Raw genomic sequence first — 24,078 nt, forward strand, 5'->3', positions numbered from 1 at the left:
ACAACAACAACAACAATCATTGCAATAAAACAATATACAATTGGTTGAGTGTTAAACCAATGTTCTCCCATATAAACTATCACTCAATTCACAATAAAAGCTTTAAAAAAAAAAAAAAGAGTCTGTGGATCAACAATTTCTCTGGACTCAAAAATCCTTTTCTATCTAAGTGTTTTGCAGATACAAAAAAGTACATATACGTTTAAATTATATGTATTCTGAAAATAGTTATGACCTCATTACAAAGTTGAAAATACATTTATAATATTCAAATGTCAAATTTTCATACCTTAAAGGTTTTTATTTGTTCCATTACTGCAGAGCACATAGTAATAGTAGGATTGTCTTTGGGTTCTTCTTCAGTTTTCTCTTCTACCAAAGATCGTCTTTTTGCTGCCTTTTTTCTTTCTTGCAATTCCTTCTTTTGTTTTGTTTGGAAAAATTTCAGTGTCTTAAAAATTTCTCGGGAAAACTCATCTACATCAGCTTCCATGCTTTCCCCATTGAGGTCCAAAAAACCTCCATCCATCCACCTGAAATGAGAGGTTTTTTAAATGGCACTGAGCTCAGAGACTTTTGAAATTTGAAGGGATCTTATGGAACTTTTAGGTAAAAAACAACTGAGGGCAAGAGCAGTTAGTTTTTCTCAGTCCTAAAAGTAAAACTGATGGTACAGAGACAGAACTAAAACCATCATTTCAGCTACGCTGAGGGAGCTAATATGTATCAGATTTGCAAATGGGAGACTAAAGTTATCCAAACAAAATGCAAATTTGACTCCACATTTCTAACCTTGGGTGTAAACAATAGTCAAATAAATTCATTAATTGCACAAAAGTTAATTGGTTCTGGAAACAAAAAAAGAATGAGACTTCCAATAATACATGAGTAAAGTTAGGTGGCACTTTAGCAGCACTTGATGCTTTGCCCATATTTAGTTCACTTTAAACTAAGTAGATTAAGTACTATTTCGAACACCTAAGAAAATAAATTCAATTTATAATCCTTTAACATTATTTGCTTAATTTTTATTGCATCACAAGAAATGGAAATTACCGTTTTTCTGTTCGTTGCCACTTCAAAACAAAACTAAAAAACTTCTGATAAGGCTCAATGTTAACTTTCAGTTTATCCAGTTCAGGATATTTTGTCAACTCCCACTTGAAAAGCTCCTCTTCTTTATTAATAAACTGAACTGCTTCCTCAGATTCCTGAATACGTTTTTGCAGTTGCCTAACATCTGCCACATACTGAAAGAAAACAGATTTTTATCTCAAGAAATATTCAAGTAATGTTATAAAAGTAAGATTATAGGATAATGATGAGCTATGCCCTTGAACTTACATAGCAACTTTGAATATTAATTTTACAACATTACGCAACATAGAGAACAAAAGGTAAAGTTATGTCTACTTAACAAACAGAAAACTAAGTCACACACAAAAAATCACATAGACAATACCAAGTAAATGTCAGGCCCTTGCTTGCCATCATAAGATATTTTACTCCATATTTTTAAGTTATTTAAATATGCCCTGTATTAAACCTATAGACCTACTATAAGTACTACCGTACATATTTACCAGACCTGGTGCATGCGTTCCAGCTCTGCAAATTCGGTAAATTCTTCCATGCGGCGTGATTCTTTTTCTAATTCCAAAATCAGTTTCTCTCTCTTGGCTATTAGTTCATTCTCTTTTTTATGTTTAGCAGACTCAATGAGCTTTTTAAAAGATAATTTAGTCTCATTTATTATTTTATTAATAAGACAGGGTTATAAAAACAGAAATCTGAATGCTTCATATAGTAACAAATACCATCAGAGAAGTAAAAATGGAAACAAAAACTAAAACAATGTTTTTAATGACTGATATAAAAGTGAAATAATAAACCACTCAAGAAATTTTTCCTAGATCTCCAAAATTACTTTCACAATTTTTAGTTATTAATGAGAACTTTTAACTATTCAACAGATTCTAGGAAAATACTAAAAGCTGCCATTTATTTATCTATCATATATTATGTGTCAAGAATAATTAAACATCTAACTTCATTATTATAAGTATTATTATTATTCTCATTTTAGAGATGAAGAAATTGATGCTTATAGAGGTCCGAGGCATGCCCAAGCCACAAAACAGTAAAAGCTGAGTTTTGGATTAGCATACAGCTAACTCTATCTGACGGAAGCCCATTATTTTCATTATGTTACCACATCACTTCCCAATTTCTGATGAGCTGGTTTATGTTAGGACCTTCTCAAAATATGAACTCTAATATGAAATCTTAACTCTGCTACTTCATATCTCTTTGATACTGAGCAAGTATCACAATTTAACTCCTCAGTGTCTTGTTTTCCTCATCTATACATTGGGATGAAGATTAATACTTGGGATTATTGCGGGTATTAAATGGTTTAATAAATGAAGAGCATTTAGCACAAAACTTACTGTTATTTTGTTAATATAATAGTTCTCACTTCTCTAATGCCAGTCTCACTACTTGCCAGGCCCTGTGAGTGAGGACCTAACTGCCTGTCCTTAGTTTCAATCTCATACTAACACATACTTACTTTTTTAAAGTAGATGACAAGTACTTATGACAATTAAATATGAACACTGTGCTAAAAAGTGTCAGAACAGAAGAATGCATACAGAAAAACAAATTTACCTCATCATTTTCATCAAAAATAGGATTAATTTTTCCAGGCCACAGTAGGACAGCTGCATTTAAAGCCAAGTCTTCTGGAGGAAATAGAAAAACATCTAAAAAGTAACTCATTCGGCGTTCGGATTCCTACAAAAGAAATTCAAGATATAATACACTATATTGAAAGTCTAAGGTTTTATGAAAAAAAGAAACAGTTTCTAATTCTTCAAATTTCAATTTGACTCAGATTATTAACTCATATTTATATGATACAACAAAATCAAATGGATGTTTTAAAAGCTATATTATATATTTGGAGTCCTGGTGTGGTACTGTAGGATAAGCAAAAGAAAGATTGGCATTCAAATCTACCAGATGCTTCTTGGAAACCCTGTAGAAGGTTGCTATGAGTCAGAACCAACTCAACAGCACTTTCCCATATAAGAAATATGCATTTTTGTAATATGAAGCTTCATACTATAAAAATGTATACTTACATAGGGGGACTTTTTTTTTTTTTTTTAGTTTTCTATTGCAGTAAGCATAATAGTATTCTTGATCTTTCTCCTCTGTGACTAAAGAAGGTGATCAAATGCACAGCATTTGTTCTGCAATCCTTTAAGCTTTCTACTTATGTTTTTATTTGTTTTTTAATCTTTGGGGGCACAGATTTTGACAACTTTTGTTTTGCTATACATCTTCAGTAACATTACCACCTTTTCTGCTCATTCAGCAGACAGTGAGTAGACCAGATAAAGTTTGGGAGTGAATGGCAAAAGGAAAAAACCTTCCAAAACAAAAGAAATATATGATATGAAAGTTGGATATTTTCACACACACCCCAGGTGTGGAATTGTGGAAGCACTGGACTGCTAAGTGCAAAGTTAAGCTATTCAAATCCACCAGGTACTCCTCAGAAGTCCTATTGTTGTTGTTATTGTTAAGTGCTGTAGTGTCACTTCTGACTCACAGCGACCCTGTATTGGTTTTCCAAGGGAGCAGCTAGTGAGGTTGAATCACTGACCTTATGGTTGAAACCGACCTTACAGTCCAGCACATTGACCTGCAGCATCACACCAGGACTCCTAGAAGTCCTATACAGGGTCCCTATGAGTTGGAACAAAATCGACAGCACTTAACAACAACATAGCATTTACTAAGGAGTCCTAGTGTGGAGCTACAGGATAAGCATGGACTGCTAATTGCATGATTGTTGGTTCAAACCCACTATCCACTTCTCTATATACGGTCACTATGAGTCAGAACAAACTCAACTACACTTAATAACAAGGACCCCTAGCGGCCCTGTCGCTTAGGCATTGGGCTGTTAACCAGAACGTCCAGCAGTTCAAACCCACCAACCACTCCACTCCCATAAAAAAAAAACCTACATAGGGTGGTTATGAGTTGGAATCTGCTTGATAGCAGTGTGTAGGCTATAGATTTCACTGATCAATCTACAGTTATAGAATTTTTAAGGACTGAAATACAGATTCAAAGGCTAATTTAAGCTTTTGGATTTGTTTGCTTTAATTATATATATATGAAATAGGAAGCTCTGGTAGCGTAGTGGTTACGGATCGGGCTGCGAGCTGCAAGGTCAGCAGTTCGAAACTACCAGCTGTCCCGCAGGAGAAAGATGAGGCTTTCTGCTCCCGTAAAGATTTACAGCCTTGGAAACCCTGTATAGGGTCGCTATGAGTCGGAACCGACTCCACGGCACATAACAACAACAACAAATACACACACACACATACATGCATGCATACCTACATACAGAGAGAGAGAGTCCTGATGTGGCACTGTGGGATAAAGCACTGGACCTCAAGGTTGGTTTGAGCCACAAGGTCAGCAGTTCAAACTCACCAACCTCTCCTTGGAGTCACTATGAATTGGAACTGACTCGATGGTACTTAATACCAACAACATATATATACAACCTTCTATATACACTTATTGCAAAGTATGAGTATTCTGGAACACTTAACTGTGCTCATGAGGAATCTGTACCTGGACCAAGAGGCAGTTGTTCCAACAGAACATGGGAACACTGAATGCTTTAAAATTAAGAAAGGTGTACGAAAGGGTTGTATTCTTTCACCATACTTATTCAACCTGTATGGTGAGCAAATAATCCAAGAAGCTGGGTTATATGAAGAAAAATGTGGCATCAGGACTGGAGGAAGACTCATTTACAACCTGCGATATGCAGATGATATAACCTTGCTTGCTGAAAGTGAAGAGGACTTAAAACATTTACTGATGAAAATCAAAAAGCACAACCTTGGGTATGAATTACATCTCAATGTAAAGAAAACAAAAATCCTCACCACTGGACCAGTAAACAACATTCTTATCAACAGAGAAAAGATTGAAGTTGTCAAGGATTTCATTCTTCTTGGATCAACTATCAACACTCACGGAAGCAGCAGGCAAGATACTGTTGTTGTTAAGTGCCATCAAGACAGTTTCAACTCATAGCAACCCTGTACAGGGTTTCCTAGGAGCAGCTGGAGGGAGGTTTTGAATCACAAACCTTGTGGTAAGCAGTCTAGTACTTATCCTACAGTGCCACACCAGGACTGTTATATGTATATATAGATGAGTATTCTTACCTTAATCCGTAAAATCAACTCTTGAATTCCACACGTTCGGGCATTTTCTACAAAAGTTATCATTTCCATCATCTCTTCTGTTGTATCAGGGACTTTCAATGCATGCTCTCTGATTGCTTCAAATTCACTGCAAATACTGAAATAATATTCTGTTTTATTACAGCTATGGCAATTGATGTTATATCATAACAAATAAATCTGTTTATTATTATAAAAAAAGAAATTGTGATATCCTAAAAAAATTGGTTAATCCATTAAAATATCCTAAAATAGTTAAGTTTAACTTATCTGATGTTAACACAGGAAACATCACACATCTTTAAAAGCTGTAAATTAAATGAATATTTTATTGTGAAATTATGGCATATTTAATGTTTCCTAGTGAACCCTTTGATCCTCTTAAATAGTCAAAATAGCATTGTGTGATAGAGCATACTTTAGATCCAAAACCAAACCAAACCCACTGCTGTCAAGTTGATTCGGACTCAGAATGATCCAGACTAAAACTACCCATTGGATTTCCAAGGTTGTAAATCTTTACAAAAGCAGACTGCCACATATTTCTTCCAAGGAATGACTTGTAGGTCCAAACCACGATCTTCTGGTTAGCAGCTGAGTGCCTAACCCACTGCACCACCAGGTCTCCGTATACTTTGGATCAGGCAGCCATAAATCTAAATCCTGCTGCAGCTTTGCTTAGCTTAGGCAAAACTCTGAAGTCCAGTTTCTTCATTTGTAAAATGAAGCCATTAACATTTATATTGCTGGATTGTTGCAATGTAATAATGAAAGTACAGAGCCTTGCACATAGCATGTTCTTATTTACTAGTAACCATAGTGCTCCTTGGAGTCATGGTGTCATGTTGCAGGTTAATGCTTTGAACTGCAAGATCAGTTTGAACCACAAGGTCAGCATTTTAAGCTCACCAGTTGTTCCTTGGAAACCCTATAACAGACTTGCTATGAGTTGGAATCAACCCAATGGCACTTACCAACAACAACATAGTGCTCCCTGGAAACCCTATTCCAGGTCACTATGAGTTGGAACCAACTCAACGGCACTTAACAACAACAATGGTGCAGTATACAAGAACCGAGCTACTAATCACATAGTCAGCAGTTCAATCTCACCAGCCACTCCTTGGAAACCCTAAACAGGGTCACTATAAGTCAGAACAAACTCGATTGCAATCAGCAACAACAACATAATTACTAATATAATCATTAGCTCAGTTAGTATTTATTATTATTATTATTACTGCCTCTTATGAAAAATGACTATATAAGTGAAAAGATCAAACCCTTCTTGGTATTTTTTTGAATCTACCATTCTCTTAGAATATCCTATGCATGTAAGTATAAACCTAGACACATAACTTATAGCCATTCATTATTCAACTAAAGGTATATTTCATAGAAAATTTTCCTAAGCTTTGCAATATCTCTAATGCCATTCTATCACCAAAAATATCAGAAAATCCTATGCAAAATCAAGGGAGAACTGAGGTAAGTCATTTAAAAACAAAATATAGTTCATGCAGGAATTTCATTTATATTATGTCAATAATTATACTTATTCATTTATTTAATAAATAGTTGAGCTCTATTCAATGGAGATACCACAGCAAATAAGACCAACTTACTGCAGTTCATACACAAGTGTAGGAGAGACAGAAAAACACAGATAAACAATACAGGACTAAGTAGTAAGTGCTATGAAGAAAAACAAAGCTAGATAAAGGAATAAAGAATGATAGGATATGAAGAAAGGGTCATTATTTTATATAAAGGAAGTAACCAGGTAATGTCTCTCTGGGGAGGTGATAATTAAAAGTGAGAAAAGGAAAAAAGGAGTCAAGGAAACATCAGGAAAGGAACATCCTATGAAAGAAAAACAAACAAACAAAACAGCAAAAGGTAGCAACAAGTAATAGTAAGTTCTAGGAAAGGCAATGCAGCCATATGAAGACAAGGGAAAGGACATAAAATGAAGTTGGAGAGGTAAGCAGGAGTTAGATCATGTAGGGTTTTATAGTGAATTCTTGATTATCAAAACATAGGATGAACTTGACCTATACTTATGGATACAGTAGCTTAAAAGAGGGGACGAATCTTTATAGCAAGGATCGTTCCCACCCTCTTGGTACATAGAGTTGACAAAGATATGCAACTTAGACACTGGCTACCTAAAATGGGAGGAGGGGGCAACAAAGGCATGAAGTGACTGGCTTACAAGTTTTCAAGAGGGAACTTAGTTTCAGAGGGTGCGGAGGAAGGTAGAATCTCCAGTGAGTGGCTTCCAACCTGTCTAGATGGAACTGGTGAAAGGAGATAGGGATAAGACTCTCATGGTTCAATAGTGACTAACCGCTATCAGGACTTTTTGTGCATGTTGCAAATGTAAAGATAAGATGTTTTGTAACAAAAGGAAGGGGGCAGTTATCTTGTAGCTCAGGAGTGGAGGATCCTGGGATCATCAAGGGAGAAGAGCAGAAGTGCGGGACCCTATCCAGAGAAGCAATGACGCCAGACATGGAGGCAGAGACGATGACAGGGAAAGATGGAGCATCTAGGGACTCTAGACTCAAGGAGGGAGAGAGGCTGTGTTCTGGTGGCCAGGGGGCTGGCGTACAGGGTGTACCCTTTGGTTGCTTGAATGGTTATATATTGCTGAGTGCTTTGGTGTATATAAAAAAAAAAAACAAAAAAAAAACCAAACAAACAAATAGAGGAAGCAAATGCTGTTGAATGATGGTGCATGGAGGGGACTGTTAATCATTGCAATGAAACGAAATACGATAGGATGAATCTGAAGCTGATGCTCTCCCATGTAAACTATCACTCAATTCATAATAAAAACTTATATTGAAAAAAGGAAAAACATAAGGAGGATGCATTATGTAGATAATGCAAAGACATGTGGTCCTTGTAGGAGTGCTTTTTCCTTGATGGAACAGAATCTGATTTCTTAGGGGAGAAACAGAACAACAAGAAACAGGAAACAAAATGAGAACAAGGTGACCTAGGCAAATGCTAAACCAAACTGTAAAGTAAGAGTACTGCTCTTCGATAATCTTGTACTTAGCCTAGTGGTACACATTTCTTCCTTTTGATGCTACTCACCTCAAAAACGAAATTTAAACATGAAAAAATTAAAGTGTAAAAAAGGTGGAACGGGCAACTTTCCAGCTACTTTGATATTATGGGCTTCGAAGTAATAATAATTTCCCGAAAAATCAGATACTTCAAAAATAGATATATATTTTTAAACCCATGTCATATTAATATAAATCATTTTTGAATTAACTATCATTACCATAAGGAGCTCTGGTAACGTAGTGGTTAGAAGTTGGGCTGCTAACCTCAAGGTCAGCAGTTCAAACCTTATCAACCATTCTGCAGGAGAAACATGAGGCTTTCTGCTTCCATAAAGACTTACAGCCTCAGAAATCCTATGCAGGGTTGCAATGAGTCAGAGCCAACTCCATGGTTCATCACCTCCACCACCACCATTCATTATCAGGGATTCCTGGTGTGGTGTTGTAAGAAACCACTGGACTATTAGCTGCAAGGTTGGAGGTTTGACCCCGCCAGCTGCTCCTTGGGAACAATACAAAGGTTGCTATGAGTCTGAATCAATTAGACAGCACTTAACAACAACATCAACATCATTACCAATGCAGCACTGACAGTTAAACCCTCAAAAAAATCGTATCTGATAATTCACTATCTTTGATATCATATCATGCATTTATATAAAGGATGCCTGATATATACCTTCTGACAGTCATAGATTTTGTTTAGTCATTTAGAAAACACTTAATGAAATTATAGCTCCTTTACTGAGCACCTATTCTATACCAGGCATGGAGCTAGATGCATTACAAATGCTTATTTGTGATTCTGATATTAGTCCTGACACAGAGTTACTATTTTTTACAATTGGTTTATCAGGTAACTGGGGGAAATTAAGTAACTTTCACAAGGTCATGGAACTAGTTAATGAGAGAGTCAGGATTCAAATTCAGGTCTCTTTCATTTGAAAGCACATATTTTCTTCCATTGCTTCTGGGAAAACAAACATAATAGCTATATTTATTTAGTATCACATTCCAGGCACTGTACTAGGTGCTACACATGTTGTTGCTAAGCGCCGTCAAGTCAGTTTCAACTCGAAGCGACCCAGTATCGGGTTTATGAGGAGTAGCTTATGGGTTTGAACTACCAATCTTGAGGCTAGCTGTCCACAACAGTGCTTATTCACACCAGGACCCTATATATTACTTTTAATCCTTACAGAAGTTGAAAACTCAGCTTCCTTTAGAAGGTCAGACAGGTAACAAATAAGTAAGATGAGTTTGGACAGTGAATTGATTAAGCACTGGATGATCTTTTGTCTAAAGGAAGAAGCTGCTAATTGGCTCCACTTATTGTTGAAGACCCAATATGGACCCAATGTAAGCCCTCATGTTCTTTCAAGAAAATTAAGAACTTCAGATTTGTGTGTGTGTGTGTAGCTGCGCATGTGTGTGTGTGTGAAATCTCCCAGTTTTTAAATTTTGAAAATAAATTCAAAATGTATTCAAACAAAACAAAACGTAGTATGGGACAAATAAGCACATCTATACAACATACTCATCTAGTGGTGAGCAGCTCATGAATTAAATTATAATATCCTACAAAGCGGGTATTACTGTCTCCATTTTGCAGATGATGAAAAAACAAAACAAAACTAAGCCCCACAACAAATAAATACTGGCATCTGGAATCATCCCAGATCTTCCCAATATCACAGAAAGTCTCTGGTCTTCCCATTATCATGCAACCTGCATAACTTCCCTTTCTTTCTTTTTAAATCTTGGCTTTCCTTAAAATTAGTCTTAAACAGTATCAAAACAAAAAAATCCCACCCCACAGGGACTGCAAGATTATTTCCTGAGTAAGTAAAGATGGAAGAAAAGTTTTCAAGTATAATATTTTAATCTGGTTTTCTTAAACAAAAGTTATTATAAGCAAAATATTTTTAGTCCTATAATTCTGAATGTGGCAGTTCATTCTACTTACCTTTCGTTTTCTTTTCTATGTTTTGAAGCTATATCATTTAACAGTATGTTGGCAAAGGCTTTTGCTTTATTTATCAGACCTGTCTTTAAATCATCACAATCCAAACGCACCATAGGAAAATGAACCCACTGTGGCAAAAGCATCATTTCTGAGGCAAGATTTAAAAATGTTCCTATAAACTTAAAGAAACAAATGAAACACATTAAAAAATTTTAAATATACTTAGAATTTTTTAATTCATTGGCTATTTTATAGTACTTTGTTATGGTAAAATTCTTAAGAGTATAATATGCAAAACTGTTTCTTTTTGTCAAGTTACCAAAAATTTTCCTTTTGATACTTAGTCTTTTTTCCCCAATTTAACCTTTCAATAAGGAATTTCCCAAATTGTCAGTAAATCTCTAATTAAGTACCATTATAGCACTAAACTCTGAAGATTTCAAGAAATGAAATTTCCCCCAAGAGTAACAATGAACTATCCCTAAAGTTAACTCATTTCTTTCTGTTTAGGAACAAATCTATATCATGTGACAAATTGTATTCCTGACAAATATTTGATTGTGTCATTATTGATGCCTCACAAAGGATTCTAATTCAATCTTCAGGAAAATAGTGTAAAGAACCTTGTGGTTTGGGTCAAAGTCATTCAGAAGGAGAGAAACAAAGTGTGTTGTTCCATAACCAAAGAGTTAGACAGTAAGGTGATCTTTAAAATAGCCTGAAAAAAAATGTGACAAAATGTTCTGCGTTTTGTGAAAATGAAACGTACCTACCTACTTTGAGCAACTGTGGCTTCATTGTACAATATACCTTTAATATTGCCTCTGTCTACCTTTCTCTCTCTACCCTGTTTACACCCTCCACCAAAATGTTCCATTCCTTTCATTCTTCCATATTCTTCATTCTTCCAAGACCTTACTTTCATTTCCCTGTATGAGCACAAGGTCACTTGTTTTTTTCCAAGTCTTTAATATTTGGTGGATTGGGATTAAAATCTTCATAGCAAACAATTCATTCCAAGACTGTATTAGAAGCCTGGAATGGCTAAAACAACAGAAGATACATCTTCAAAGAAATATCATCCACAAACCCCCATCCCCCCCCCAAAAAAAGCTACTACAAGAATAAGCAAACTGTTCACCGGGAAGCCATCAAGGCAAGCAATCAGGTCCTTCAGGACAAACCCTCCTCTAAGGCAGAAACTCAAAGGGAACACATGAGCAGACATGTAAGCTTGCTAATGACCACATTGGTCTACTGGTGAGTGGAAGAGGGAGATAGATAGCAATGAAGAAATGGGCTGAGTTCAACCACGGTCCATAAACTCCCATTAACCTGGAAATGAGAGAGAAGAGGAAGGGCTGATTGGTCCAAAGTGTGGTGAGACCCAGGACCTATAAGCAAAGAATAAGTTTCTAGGAATTCATGCACTACAAATTGAAATCTTTCAACAAACCAATGCAGCATTGGAAGTACTTATTTATCTACGCCAAGAAATTTGGGAGGCAGCTATATGGCCAACTGATACGAAGAGATTCATATTTGTGCCAATTCCAAAGAGCAGTGACTTAACAGAATGCAGAAATCATCTGACAATATCATTAATATCACATGCAAGTAAAAGCTGGATTCAGAAGGTGATGTGGAACAAGGGATATCACTGCTAATATAAGATGAATCTTGGCTGAAAGCAGAAAATACCAGAAAGATATTTACCTGTACTTTATTGACTACACAAAGGCTTTCAATTATGTGGATCATGAAAAGCTATGGACAACACTGCAGAGAATGCGTATTTTGGAACACTTAATTGTGCTCAGGAGGAACCTGTACATAGGACCGAGAAGCAGTCATTTGAACAGAACAAAGGAACAACACTGAAAGGTTTAAAACTAAGAAAAGTGTGCACCAGGGTTGTATTTTTTCACCCTACTTATACAATCTGTATGCTGAACATATAATATGAGAAGCTGGAATATACGAAGAAGAACATGCCATCACATTTGGAGGAAAAGTAATTAACGATCTATAATATGCAAATGATATAACCTCGCTTGCTGGAAGTGTAAAGAGGACTGCAAATACTAACTGATGAAGATCAAAGAACACAGCTTTCAGTATGGGTTGCACTTCAATATAAAGAAAACAAAAATCCTCACCACTGGACCAATAAATAGCATCAAAATAAATGGAGAAAAGATTGAAGTTGTCAAAGACTATATTTTGCTTGGATCAACCATCAATACAAATGGAAGCAGCAGTTAAGAAATCAAACAACGTACTGCATTTGGCAAATTTCTTGCACAAGACCTTTAAAGTGTTGAAAAGCAAAGATGCCAGTTTAAGGACTAAAATGCACCTGACCCGTCATGATATTTTCAAAAACCTCATGTGCATGTGAAAGTTGGACAATGAATAAAGAAGACCATAAAAGAATTGATGCATTTGAACTATGGTATTGGAGGAGAATACTGAAAGTACCATGGACTGCCAAACAAACAAACTAACAAATCTATATGTGAAGAAGTAGTCAGAATGCTTCTTAGAAGCCTGGAAGGTGAGACTTCATCTCTCATATTTTGGATATATTATCAGTAGGGACCAGTCCCTGGAAAAGGACCCCATACTTGGTCAAGTGAAGGGTCAGCAAAGAAAAGGAAAAGCCACAAGATAGGTTGGCAATGGACTAAAGCACAGTATTGATTGTGAAATTGGCACAAAATCAGGTAGTGTTTTGTTCTGTTATGCATCAATTCTTCCATAGTCTTCCTAATTTACTGTCCAACTTTCACATGCATATGAGGTTATTGAAAATACCATGGCTTGGGTGAGGTGCACCTTAGTCTTCAAGCTGACATCTTTGCAGTTCAAAACTTTAAAAAGGTCTTGTGCAGCAGATTTGCTTAATGCAATACATCACTTGATTTCTTGACTGCTGCTACCATGAGTGTTGATAGTTGATCCAAGAAGAATAAAGTCCTTGACAACTTCAATCTTTTAGTGACCCTTAAAACAGAGTGGAACTGTCCTGTAGGTTTTCCAAGGCTGTAAATATTTATGGAAGCACACTGCCACATCTTTTTCCCACTGAGCAGCTCATGGGTTAGAAGGACAGACCTTTTTGGTTAGCACTTGAGCATTTTAATTACCGTTCCATTGATGCATGTGACATAAATTAAAAATTTTTAATGTTATACTAATGAAATAAATCAGACCCAAGAGTTTCAATTTTTATGAAATTCTGGAAAAGAAAACTAATATATATGAACAGAAAGCAAGTCAGTGGTTGCATGAGCTGGGGAAAACTGACTGGAATGTGGCACAGAGAAACTTTCATAGCTGATAAGATGGTTCTTTATCTTGACTATGGTGATGGTAACATGAGTAGATAAATTTGTCAAAACTCATTTAACTACAATGTAAACTAAAACTTAGTAAAGTGGTGTTTTAAAGTCAGTTATTCTGGAAATGAGTTAGTGATTAAAATAAATGAATGGATTTCTGGTGTGGCACTGCAAGATCAGAAGTGAACTGTGAACCACAAGGTCGGCAATTCAAACCCACCATCTGCTCCTCAGAAACCCTATCTAGAGTCACTATGAGTTGAAACCAACTCAACAGCATTTAACAACAACAACAATGGATGAATAGAGGGATGAATTAAGGGATAAATATGCAATTAAGCAAATACAGTAAGATGTTAGATCTAGGTGGTGTGTTTTGTAAAATCCTTTCAGTTTCTCTGTGTGTTTAAACTTTTTTTAATAAAATGGTAGAATAATAAAATAACAAATTGTGCATTAAAAATACGAGTTGGGCTGCTAACTGCAAAGTCAGGTGTTGCAATCTACCAACTGTTTCTCTGGAGAAAGATGAGGCTTACTGCTACCATAAAAATTTACAGTCTTAGAAACCCTATACAAGGTCACTATGTATTGGAACTGATTCCACAGCACATAATCACCATCACCATCACAGAAAGACATAAGATAAAGAAACAGAAACCTAGTTTTAACCAAGATTAAAAACAAGGTTCATGAGGAGGTAGTATTCTTTTCCCATTCAATTGCTTTCCCCGCCCACCCCCCAACACTGCTGCCAGAATTATCTTTCCAAAACCTCAGATCAGAGTATACGAATTCCATGGTTAAAAGTACTGTGAATACTTTGCAGTCTAGAAGCAGAGGTCACTGGGACCATCAAGGGAGAAGAGCAGAGTGCAGGACCCTACCGAGAGAAGCAGTGATTCCAGAGATGGAAAAAGTAAAAATGGCGTGGAGAGATGGAGCGGCTGGGGACTCTAGACCCAGAGAGGGAGAGGGGCTGTATGCTGATGACCAGGGGGCAGGCTTGCAAGGTATACCCTTTGGTTGGTTGATGATGCATGAAGGGGACTGTAACCATGGCAATGAAACGATATACAACAGGATGAATGTAAAGCTAATGTTCTCCCATGTAAACTATCACATAATTCACAATAAAACATTTTTTTTTAAAGTACTCAGAATAAAAAAGTAAGTCACGAAAGAACAAACAAGATGGCAGATCGGGTGGAAGTGTACTAAAGGAGCTCCGTCAGCAACAACACAGAATACAGGACCAAGTAGGCTCAGGGGATGGTCCCAGAGCTCTGAACCACATATAAAAGAATATTTAGAAGATTGGAAGGCTTACAGCTAGGGGAATTTGTAGCAGAAGCAAGAAATCCATTACTTTCTAATTCAAAACACTCAGCTGCTCCAGGGGCCGCCATCTTGGGTGAGACCAAGTCGGGGAAAGATCAGAGCAGCCACGGATGCCTGACAGAACCATGGAGATAAAGGTGTGGGCATTCTTTTCTTTTGGTCTCTGTTCATTGGTCCCTTGCTGTCTGCGCACCTCCAGTCTGGTGACTATAGGGGTGCCTGAGCTAGTGGACACCCCAGCCCCACCTTCGGAGGGTTCTACTAGGCATGCACACAGATCTCCTCGAAATTTAAAGAGACAGTTTCCACTTAAAACCAAAAGGCCACAGGATAAACAGAAGCTAAGGGATTTTGCCAAAGCCAACCCTGCTATGAAAAATATCCTAAAGGAAGTTCTGTGGACTGAGAACCAACAAGAACACAAAACAACTACAGAATGACGTATATGGCAGCATCACCCTGACCTCAGTCGACAAATGGAAGAGTCAAGAACAGAATAAAATTATAAGAACAGAGGATCTGGGAGGTCAGTCTATCACCAAAACAATTACAATGTGAAAGAAGGTAAACACAGATGAAAAGAGATTCAGGTGGTGGGAAGGTCAGGTAGATTACAGGATAAAATAGACGGTCTTCAATAGAGGATAGAACTAATAGAATATAAGATAACCACAATGGGGTTGGGGTGGGGGGTTTAGTTTGGGTGTTGGGGAGGACAATACAAGAAGGGGGGAGGAGGCAGAAGAACATGATAGATAAGGGAACACTGAGACAGGTTTGCATGGCCTAGTGAGACAGAAGTAAATCGTGATGCATATTCAACCTTGGAACAATAGGGCTCTGGGATGCAGGGATCTAGGTATTGCTTGAAGAGGGTAAATAATACTAAAATCCTTGACTGCCTTATGAATATTAGTTTCCCTTGCCTACTATAGTAAAATAGACACTTGAGTGGGATAGAAAGGAATGTTGGGAAACATGATTAGAGAAAACTGTAAGCCCGCCTTCAGCCTATAATTGATTGGAATACCTAAAAGGGGTTCTACAACCTGCCCAGTGAAATAGGCCTCATGCAAAGCCTTCACAGAATATGGACTAGGGTGGAATCCTGAGTCCCATCCAGAACCTTATGAGGTAGGACATTCCCACTAAAAAGGACAAGCACACTAGAACAGCTACAGTGACAGAAGATACATCTTCAAAGAAAGATCATCAGGAAAAACCCAAAACAAAAATGGCAGCATGGCTGGCTACTACTAGAATAAGCAAGCTGTTCACCAGAAAGACATCAAGGCTAGCAATCAAGTGCCTTCAGGACAAACTTCCCTCTAAGACTGAAACTCAAAGGGAACACATGAGCAGGCATGTAGGCTTGCTGGCGACCACACTGGTCTACTGGTGAGTGGAAGAGGTAGAAAGGCATCAATGAAGAAATGGGCTGAGTTCAACCCCAGTCCATTGAATCCCATTGACCTGGAGATGAAAGAGATAAGAGGAAGGGCTGGTTGGTCCAAAGTATGGTGACACCTGATGACACTTGAGGCCATGGACAAGGACTTAGCCACAGAGGGCTAGAGCTGAGAGTGAAGCATCCAACTGATATGAAGTGAGGGGAGATGCACAAGAACACCCAAACTTGTTTATAGTACCCTTTTGACCTAGTCTCTATGTCTCAATAATCAGAACTTGACTAGAGGAAGTTTGAATTTAAAAATTTTTTCTTTATTTATTTTTTGGATAAAGGAAAGAAGGGTAAATTGCTTCAATCTGATGAACCTGACCTATATTCAGAGCGGAGGTGGTGGTGGTTATGTACCGTGAAGTCGGTTCCGACACATAGCAACCCTGTACAGGGTTTCCAAGGCTGTAAATCTTTACGGGAGCAGAAAGCCTAATCTTTCTCACGCGGAACAGCTGGTAGTTTCGAACTGCTGACCTTGCGGTTTGCAGCCCAATTCGTAACCACTACACTACCAGAGCTCCTTACTCAAAGTGGTAGTTACTCTAAATACCAACAGAGAGGGAAAGAGTCTTCACACCAAGTATCAACACTATCCCCTCTGTACACAGGGTAGATAGGGACTGGCAACTAAGACATTGGCTACCTAAAATGAGGGGGAAATAAAGGCACAAAGTGATTGGCTAACAAAATTTCAAGAGGGAGTTTAGTTTAAGAGTATGGGGGGTAAGAAAGAGTCCCATTGAATAGTTGTCATCTCGTCTAGATGGGTCTGGTGAAAAGAGATGGGGATAAGATTTGTAAGATTCAATAGTGAATAATTGTTATCATGACTAATTGCGACTGTCACAACTGTAAAGGTAGAAGTTTTGTAACAAAAACAGGGGAGTGGTTAATCTTACAGTCCAGAAACAGAGGACCCTAGGACCATCAAGAGAGAAGCACACAAGCAGGATAAGAACATTTATCCCGAGAAGCAGCAGTGCCAGAGATGGAGGCAGAGATGGGGGCATGGAGATGGGAGGGGCTGAGGACTATAGATTCACGGACTAAGAAGAGAGGGACTAAGAGCTGGTGGCCAGGAGGCAGACTTGCAGAATGTGCCCTTTGGAGACATAAATTATTATATATGCCTAAGTGGTTTTGTTTGTTTGTTTGTTTTCAAAAAGCTAAAGTGGATAGAGAGAAATACTGTTAACTGAGGGTACATGGAGGGGATTATAATCATTGTAATGAAACAAGGTGTATGATTTGTGGAATGTAAAACTGATAATATGCCCTGTAAATTGTCACTCAATCCACAATAAAAATCTTAAATTAAAAAAACAAAACAAAACTCAGAGCTTTCAAAAACTCTTAAAAAAAAAAAAAAAAGTTAGTCACAAAAGGAAAAGTATTGTATGATTCCATTTATATGAAATATCTAGAGTAGACAAGTGCATAGAGACCAAAGTTGGCTAGTGGTTACCAGGGTAGGTGGTAGGAAAGGGAAAATGGGACTCATTGCTTAGGTGACACTGAGCTTCTGTAATGGGCGATTAAAAAACAAAACTCTGGAAATAGATAATGGTGATGGTTGAATTACATGATAAACACAATTAATGTCACTGAATCTCATGCATGAAGAATGTTGAAGTGGCAAACATTTTGTTACATATATATTTACCACAGTGGAAAATTTTTTAACCAGATTCATATTTACCTGTGTGTATTCATCAAAAGTATGATCTTCTGCCTGAAAAGCTTCTACCATTTCATTAGCGATCCCATCAAGGAGCCAATTATATTTTTGAACTAAAAATTAATAATATAATTAATATGTCAATAATATCTTTTCAAAACCGTAAAGTGGCTACTTTTACGTAGTCATGGAATGAGGTAGCCCAGTCACTAAATATTAGTAATAAAGTACTAACACATAGATTACTTTATTTCAAAGGATAAAAACAAACATTTAACAAGCAAACCAGGTTGAACACAGACTTTTAAAATAAAGGTAGTAGACGAGTATGGATCAGAAAAGACACAACTATATCAGTTAATAAAAAGGTCCTGGGGTTAACAGGATACCAAATAATAACTAATCTATTCTGATCCCACACACATTTGAAGAGACTATTCAAAACCAAAAAGCAAACTTACTACAGTCAAGTCAATTCCATTTCAGAGATTATAAATCTTTACAGGAGTAGAGCATCTCATCTTCTGACTTAAAGCAGCTTATGGGTTTGAACCACAGATTTTACTGTTAGTAGTCCAATGTTTAACACACTGCACTATTGGGGTGCCTTTGATGACTTTATGAACTAACAGAATTTCAGGTTTTTCAAAGCTATTTTGAGAAATTACCTTGCTTTTACCCTTGATTTAGCTACCTCTTTATCCATATATCTCTCCCTTTTACTCTTTGCTTTATCATGTTGCTCCTTTTTAATTTTCAGCCTTTGGATCTAACAAAATAATTGAATTTTTTTTTAGTTTTGATTCTCAACTCTGCCAGAATCCAGATGTATGCTCATTTCTGTTTTTCCCTGCTTTTTCATAGCAGCCCTAAACAGCCAAACATCTGACCAAATTCTAATAAAAATAAAAAGCCACTTTTTTATAGCTGAAAAAAAAATCATATATACCATATGACTCATAATGTTGTCTTGGACCTTCTAAGTTCTGACGCACTGCCACCTTCAGCTTATCAACAGCCCAATGTATCACGTGTTCAGGAAGTTCTGTGTCAAGTGTTGCAGGAGTTGAAGCTCCTGCTAGCCAAGAAGGTACCGTCTGGATATTCTAATGTAAATAAAAGTGACAATTTATGAAGTAAGTATCTGTGCAGTTGGTCTAAATAAAGATATTCTACTATATTTTTAAAACATTAATTTCAGATTTCATTGCCCCAGAAAAGATAAGTTGATGCAAAACAATGATTTTGAGTTATGTAGTTTATAGTTTAATACATAAAACTTAAGCTGAGTTATTTTACCATCAACGGTACCTACAACATTAATTAATTAATCCAGTGCCTACAATACAAAAGTGATTATACTAAAGAAACACTAAAAAGAACAAACATGACTTGGAGCTTGTCCTCAAGTAGCTCACTACCCAGAAGGAGAGATGAGATATGCACAAAAATATCAATTCACAATTACAGTAAAATTCCTAAGAAGTCAAATATAATCTCCAGTCAGGATACTGAAAGATGCTTTCTAACTTAAAATAAACCGGAGGAGAGAACAAAACTAAGGGTTATAACATTTTAGTTACTTAAATACACTTTTTAGACACTTAAAAGTATGAAATTCAAATGATTTTAAATTTTGAAAAAGACCCATATTTTAAAAACCAATGGGAAAATATGATACATACCTGCAGAGCTTCTGCTATTCGTTCTACTAAACCCAAAATAACATCTTCCAAATCTTGAAAGGTAGGATAAAATTCCATTTTCTCATCATCAAAAGTCAATTCCATCTTAAATATTGGCAATCCTTTTTGGTCTTTTGGGTCAAAGAGTTTTACAAATCCTTCTACGGTTCTCCTTAAGAGATCCTTTAACTGTATGATTTCAGAAATTTTAGTTATTTTGGATATTCCAAATCCAACCTCTAACTAATGAACTAGTGTCTGTAATCAAATCATCTCATCAACCAGTTTAGTCCTGAAAATTATTTTCATTTAGCAAAATAAATTCCTAATCAGAGAATAGAATAATGCATATGAATAGAACAGCAAATATAAGATTACATTAAAACTTTAATTTTCTATAGGTCATCAACAATCTTAAAATGACAACTCAGAATTTTATATATTCATTAGTAATTCTGTCCTTGGGCACAGAAAATGTTGCAGAAGACCAGACAACATGGTAAAGACTAAAGTGGTATAGGTCTGACACCTGAGACACAGAGTTAGGGGAAGCAGAGTCAGGAGGTTGGTCCTTGTGTTACAAGAAACAATTGTTAAATATTCAAGAACTTTGAGAACCAATCATTAAACTCTTAGAAGCTTGAAATCCACCATGGTGGGAATATCAAGGTTTTTTATTTTTTTAATTCTGGAGAGTCCGTTTTCTAGCCATCATTATGTGATGGTGAATCCACTAGAATCTGAAATATGTACAATGAGTTACTAAGTATGAATAATGTATTGTATACAGGACCAGCTACTAGAAATTTAAATGAGCAGACAAATATAAATATTACTTTTTGTCTTTTTACTTCTTATCAAATGATCATAGTTCTCTTAGAAGGAAAACCAAATATACTTATAATGTTACATACTAGATATTTAATACATACATGGTGTTGTTGTTACATGCTGACAAGTCGATTCTAACCCATAGCAACCCTGTATAAGGTTTCCAAGGAGCTACTGGCGAACTTGAACCGTCAATCTTGTGATTCAAACTGACTTGGCAGTCCAGCGCACTAACCCACATTGCCAAACAAGGACTCCAACACATACATACATAGGTATAGTCTCCTTTTTAATGTGCATTGCAAAATTCAGTGTCTCTCTGGAACTTGAGAAATCAAGACCACTCAAATGACTCCCATCCTTATCACTAATTTTACCAAACTAGTCCAAGGAGGCTGAGACCACTCACTTCTGACACCAAATGTGGGGTGAATAATAAATCCCACTCTATATGCTAACTGCATCTTGTGGAAATCTCAGCTTCCTTTCCCTGGTCAGTTCAGAGCCCTGCTGTTACACACAGCCCTTCCACTGCCATTCACCCAGGTCCAATAATCCATTGGAATGACTCACAAAATCCAGGGAAAGGACTATCTTTAATCTAGCAGGAATAGGTATACATACACATAGGGGTCTCAGTGCAGAATTTTCATGTCCTCAAGGGATCCAATTATTCTTCCAAGTGCAGATGTTCACTCTTATCACCCATGAAGCACCACTGAGACCAAGGCCTTAACTGGTTTCAATATATGGTGATGATAAGATCACTTCTTAGATTTAGACCCCCGATGGTCCCTCTTGATCTGGTTAACTCGTACTCATTAGCCTTAGGTGTGGTTTATTCTGCAGGAACCAGGACCAAAGGCTAACTTGTATACTGCAAAGTGGTTCCACACCTCACAGCATTATTTACCAAATGGGAAAGTTTCTATTCAGAACTCTTTTTCTAGAATTATATATCTATAATGGTAAAATATTCAAGGAGACAACAAATATAATAGCATAATTTTAAAATTGTCTTTCTGTTTGCCATTTAAAGATGATCAATAATGTTTTGAACCAAGACTATGAAGATATGAACCAGTTGTAGATTTACTGAGCACAAATGAAAATCAATCAACTTGGAATTTCATAATAAATTAAATCATATGGTTAATAGTCTTTCACTGACATATTCCAATAAAATTATAAATAGCAAATATAGTCTTTTAGCATAAGCCATTATAATAATAACACATTCTGCTAAACTTCTAGTAAAAATATTTTTAAATGCATTTCAAAATACTCAGCTAATTTTAATAATATTGTACTGTAAGGTAAATAAAACTCATTTACCTGATTTGACATAAGTGTGGAAACACAGCTATAAAAAGCATCCACTTTGTCAGGGTGAATGCCTTCTAATGCCTCCTTTTTAGTAAAAAGACTTATAACCTTAGGATACCATGTATTCATTATCTTCTCTTCTGCCTTTTTAGTTTGTATTGATAGATCATTTTTCATTGATTCACAATCAATTGGACCTTTAGCTCTAATTATGAGGAAAAGAAAAACGACTCAGAGCACATTGTAAGTTTTGGTCTTTATACACAATTGCTGAAACAAGTAAAAGACAATTTTTTTATTGTAAAATCTAAAGAAATATTTTAAAAATTTATCAATCTAAATGTTTTAAATTGTACCATCAAAAATATAAAGTCTCAATCAGAAGCATTCAAATACTAAATGAAAATTAATAAATATAGAGTCTTTACCTAATTCCTGTTAAATCCAGCAAAACTGTATTGGCAAACATTGAATAACCAAGTTCCAGTAATATTTTCATGGTTGGGTGAACAATATGCAAATTAGATAACATTTGATTTCTAGCTTGTACGTAGTTAGAACGCCATGGATTAGAATAATCCAGGCCTCTGAAAAAGCAAAATATTATGTCAAACAGGAATAAAACAATAAACTCTGAGTGCTTAGATATAATGCTTATGACATGTAATAAAGTGAGAAAAGTGGGGACTAAAAGGAGGGGAAGATGACAGCAATGGTAGCCAAGGGAGATAAATAGTTAATTAAAAAACAAACACATAAAGATCTCAAAAGCACATTCTCCTAACAGATAACAATGATAAGTTGTGAGTAACACCAGCACATGGAGACGGGTGTGAGGTCCTTGTTTGCTAGCTTCCACAGTGTTCTGGCTCAGTTATCCTGGGCTGAACTTAAAGAAAGCAGTCATTAGGACTGGAAGAAGTGTTAGAGAAATCTGTCTGCCATACAAAGGTTTACTAAAGACCAAGGAGAGCTAGACATTCATAAAGGTTCCCCTGCTTATGTAAACAGCAAAGTATAGAGGATACCTTTGGGGACCAGCGTGCAGCTGCTTTTTTCAGATATATTAAAAACACATTTGACTTCCCCAGTATTTCACTTGAGCATAAGGTCAGTTTATTGTCAGTCTGTTACCAAAAACTACATGAAGGCTTAGGACCTTAGTTTCATGGAACAACCCAGTCAGTTAGCACATTAAATTCATGTTCATCCTAGGCAGGTGTACAGCATCTGGAGGCCTAAAAGTTTGCAGCCATCTAAGATATAACTATTAGTCTCTACACATCAGGACAAAAAGAGAAAACAGGAAACCAAAATCTCACAGAAGAAACTAGTCTATCTACAAGACTAATAGCCTACATGAGCCATGTCCTCATCTACCCTAAATCTAGAACTAGATGGGACCCAGCTACCACTACTTACTGTTCTAATTAGGGCCACAATACATAGCTCCTGATAGATGTCAGGACTAGTACAAATGGGAAATAAATGAGTAAATCTCCCTAGTGCAGAGGTGAAGGAGTTCCTCCACTGCTTTCTTTAGAATTCACTTTAGAGAACTTGTCAATTCTTTGTCTTTTGAAAAAGTGAGTAAGTGTAATTTTTTTCCAGGAAGGAGATTAACATGAACTCAGTGCAGCCCAATCTCCAGATCAGAAGGAATGGAAAATTTTTAATTATCTTTAAAATATGAGTTATCATTGTACCCCCTTATCATTACAATGGTTAGGATTTCTTTCTATCTTCACAATCTCTGTAGTAGGTTACTGTAATATATCGTGTCCAGTTTTATGCTTATTCAAGAATAAAACTTTTCTTTCTCTTCTATTTTTGTAAAGAGACTTTTATGGGTTGGGTGTAGATTTTGGTTTTAGTAAGTTTTCTCAACATAGAATGGAAGAGAAACACAGAACAGAATTTAAAAATTCTTAAAAATTCCAGACTTTTATTATCAGTTGCAACTCAAGATCTCCCTGAGACTACCATCCTGAGATGGGCTTTAAACTTGAACACAAACTGTACACTGCAGTCATCTTTGAGCAAAATAACAGGTTGGTACACAAAATAGCAGATATTGCCCAGG

General features: G+C 36.4%; 1 protein-coding gene across 1 annotated transcript in view; it reads right to left on the reverse strand.

Moving 5' to 3' along the window:
• Positions 1-24,078, reverse strand: part of DNAH12 (dynein, axonemal, heavy chain 12) — a 397,890-nt gene that overhangs the window by 329,701 nt on the left and 44,111 nt on the right. The window contains exons 6-16 of the mRNA XM_006862120.1: positions 22,424-22,582; positions 22,005-22,200; positions 19,839-20,027; positions 19,103-19,259; positions 18,175-18,266; positions 10,329-10,507; positions 5,265-5,400; positions 2,671-2,796; positions 1,589-1,723; positions 1,057-1,250; positions 290-533 (exon numbers count right to left, since the gene is read on the reverse strand). Coding sequence (XP_006862182.1) covers positions 290-533; positions 1,057-1,250; positions 1,589-1,723; positions 2,671-2,796; positions 5,265-5,400; positions 10,329-10,507; positions 18,175-18,266; positions 19,103-19,259; positions 19,839-20,027; positions 22,005-22,200; positions 22,424-22,582 — 1,807 coding nt within the window. The remainder of the gene's footprint in view (positions 1-289; positions 534-1,056; positions 1,251-1,588; positions 1,724-2,670; positions 2,797-5,264; positions 5,401-10,328; positions 10,508-18,174; positions 18,267-19,102; positions 19,260-19,838; positions 20,028-22,004; positions 22,201-22,423; positions 22,583-24,078) is intronic.

Source organism: Chrysochloris asiatica, unplaced genomic scaffold (assembly GCF_000296735.1).
Source record: "Chrysochloris asiatica unplaced genomic scaffold, ChrAsi1.0 scaffold00046, whole genome shotgun sequence".
Lineage (NCBI taxonomy): Eukaryota > Metazoa > Chordata > Mammalia > Afrosoricida > Chrysochloridae > Chrysochloris > Chrysochloris asiatica.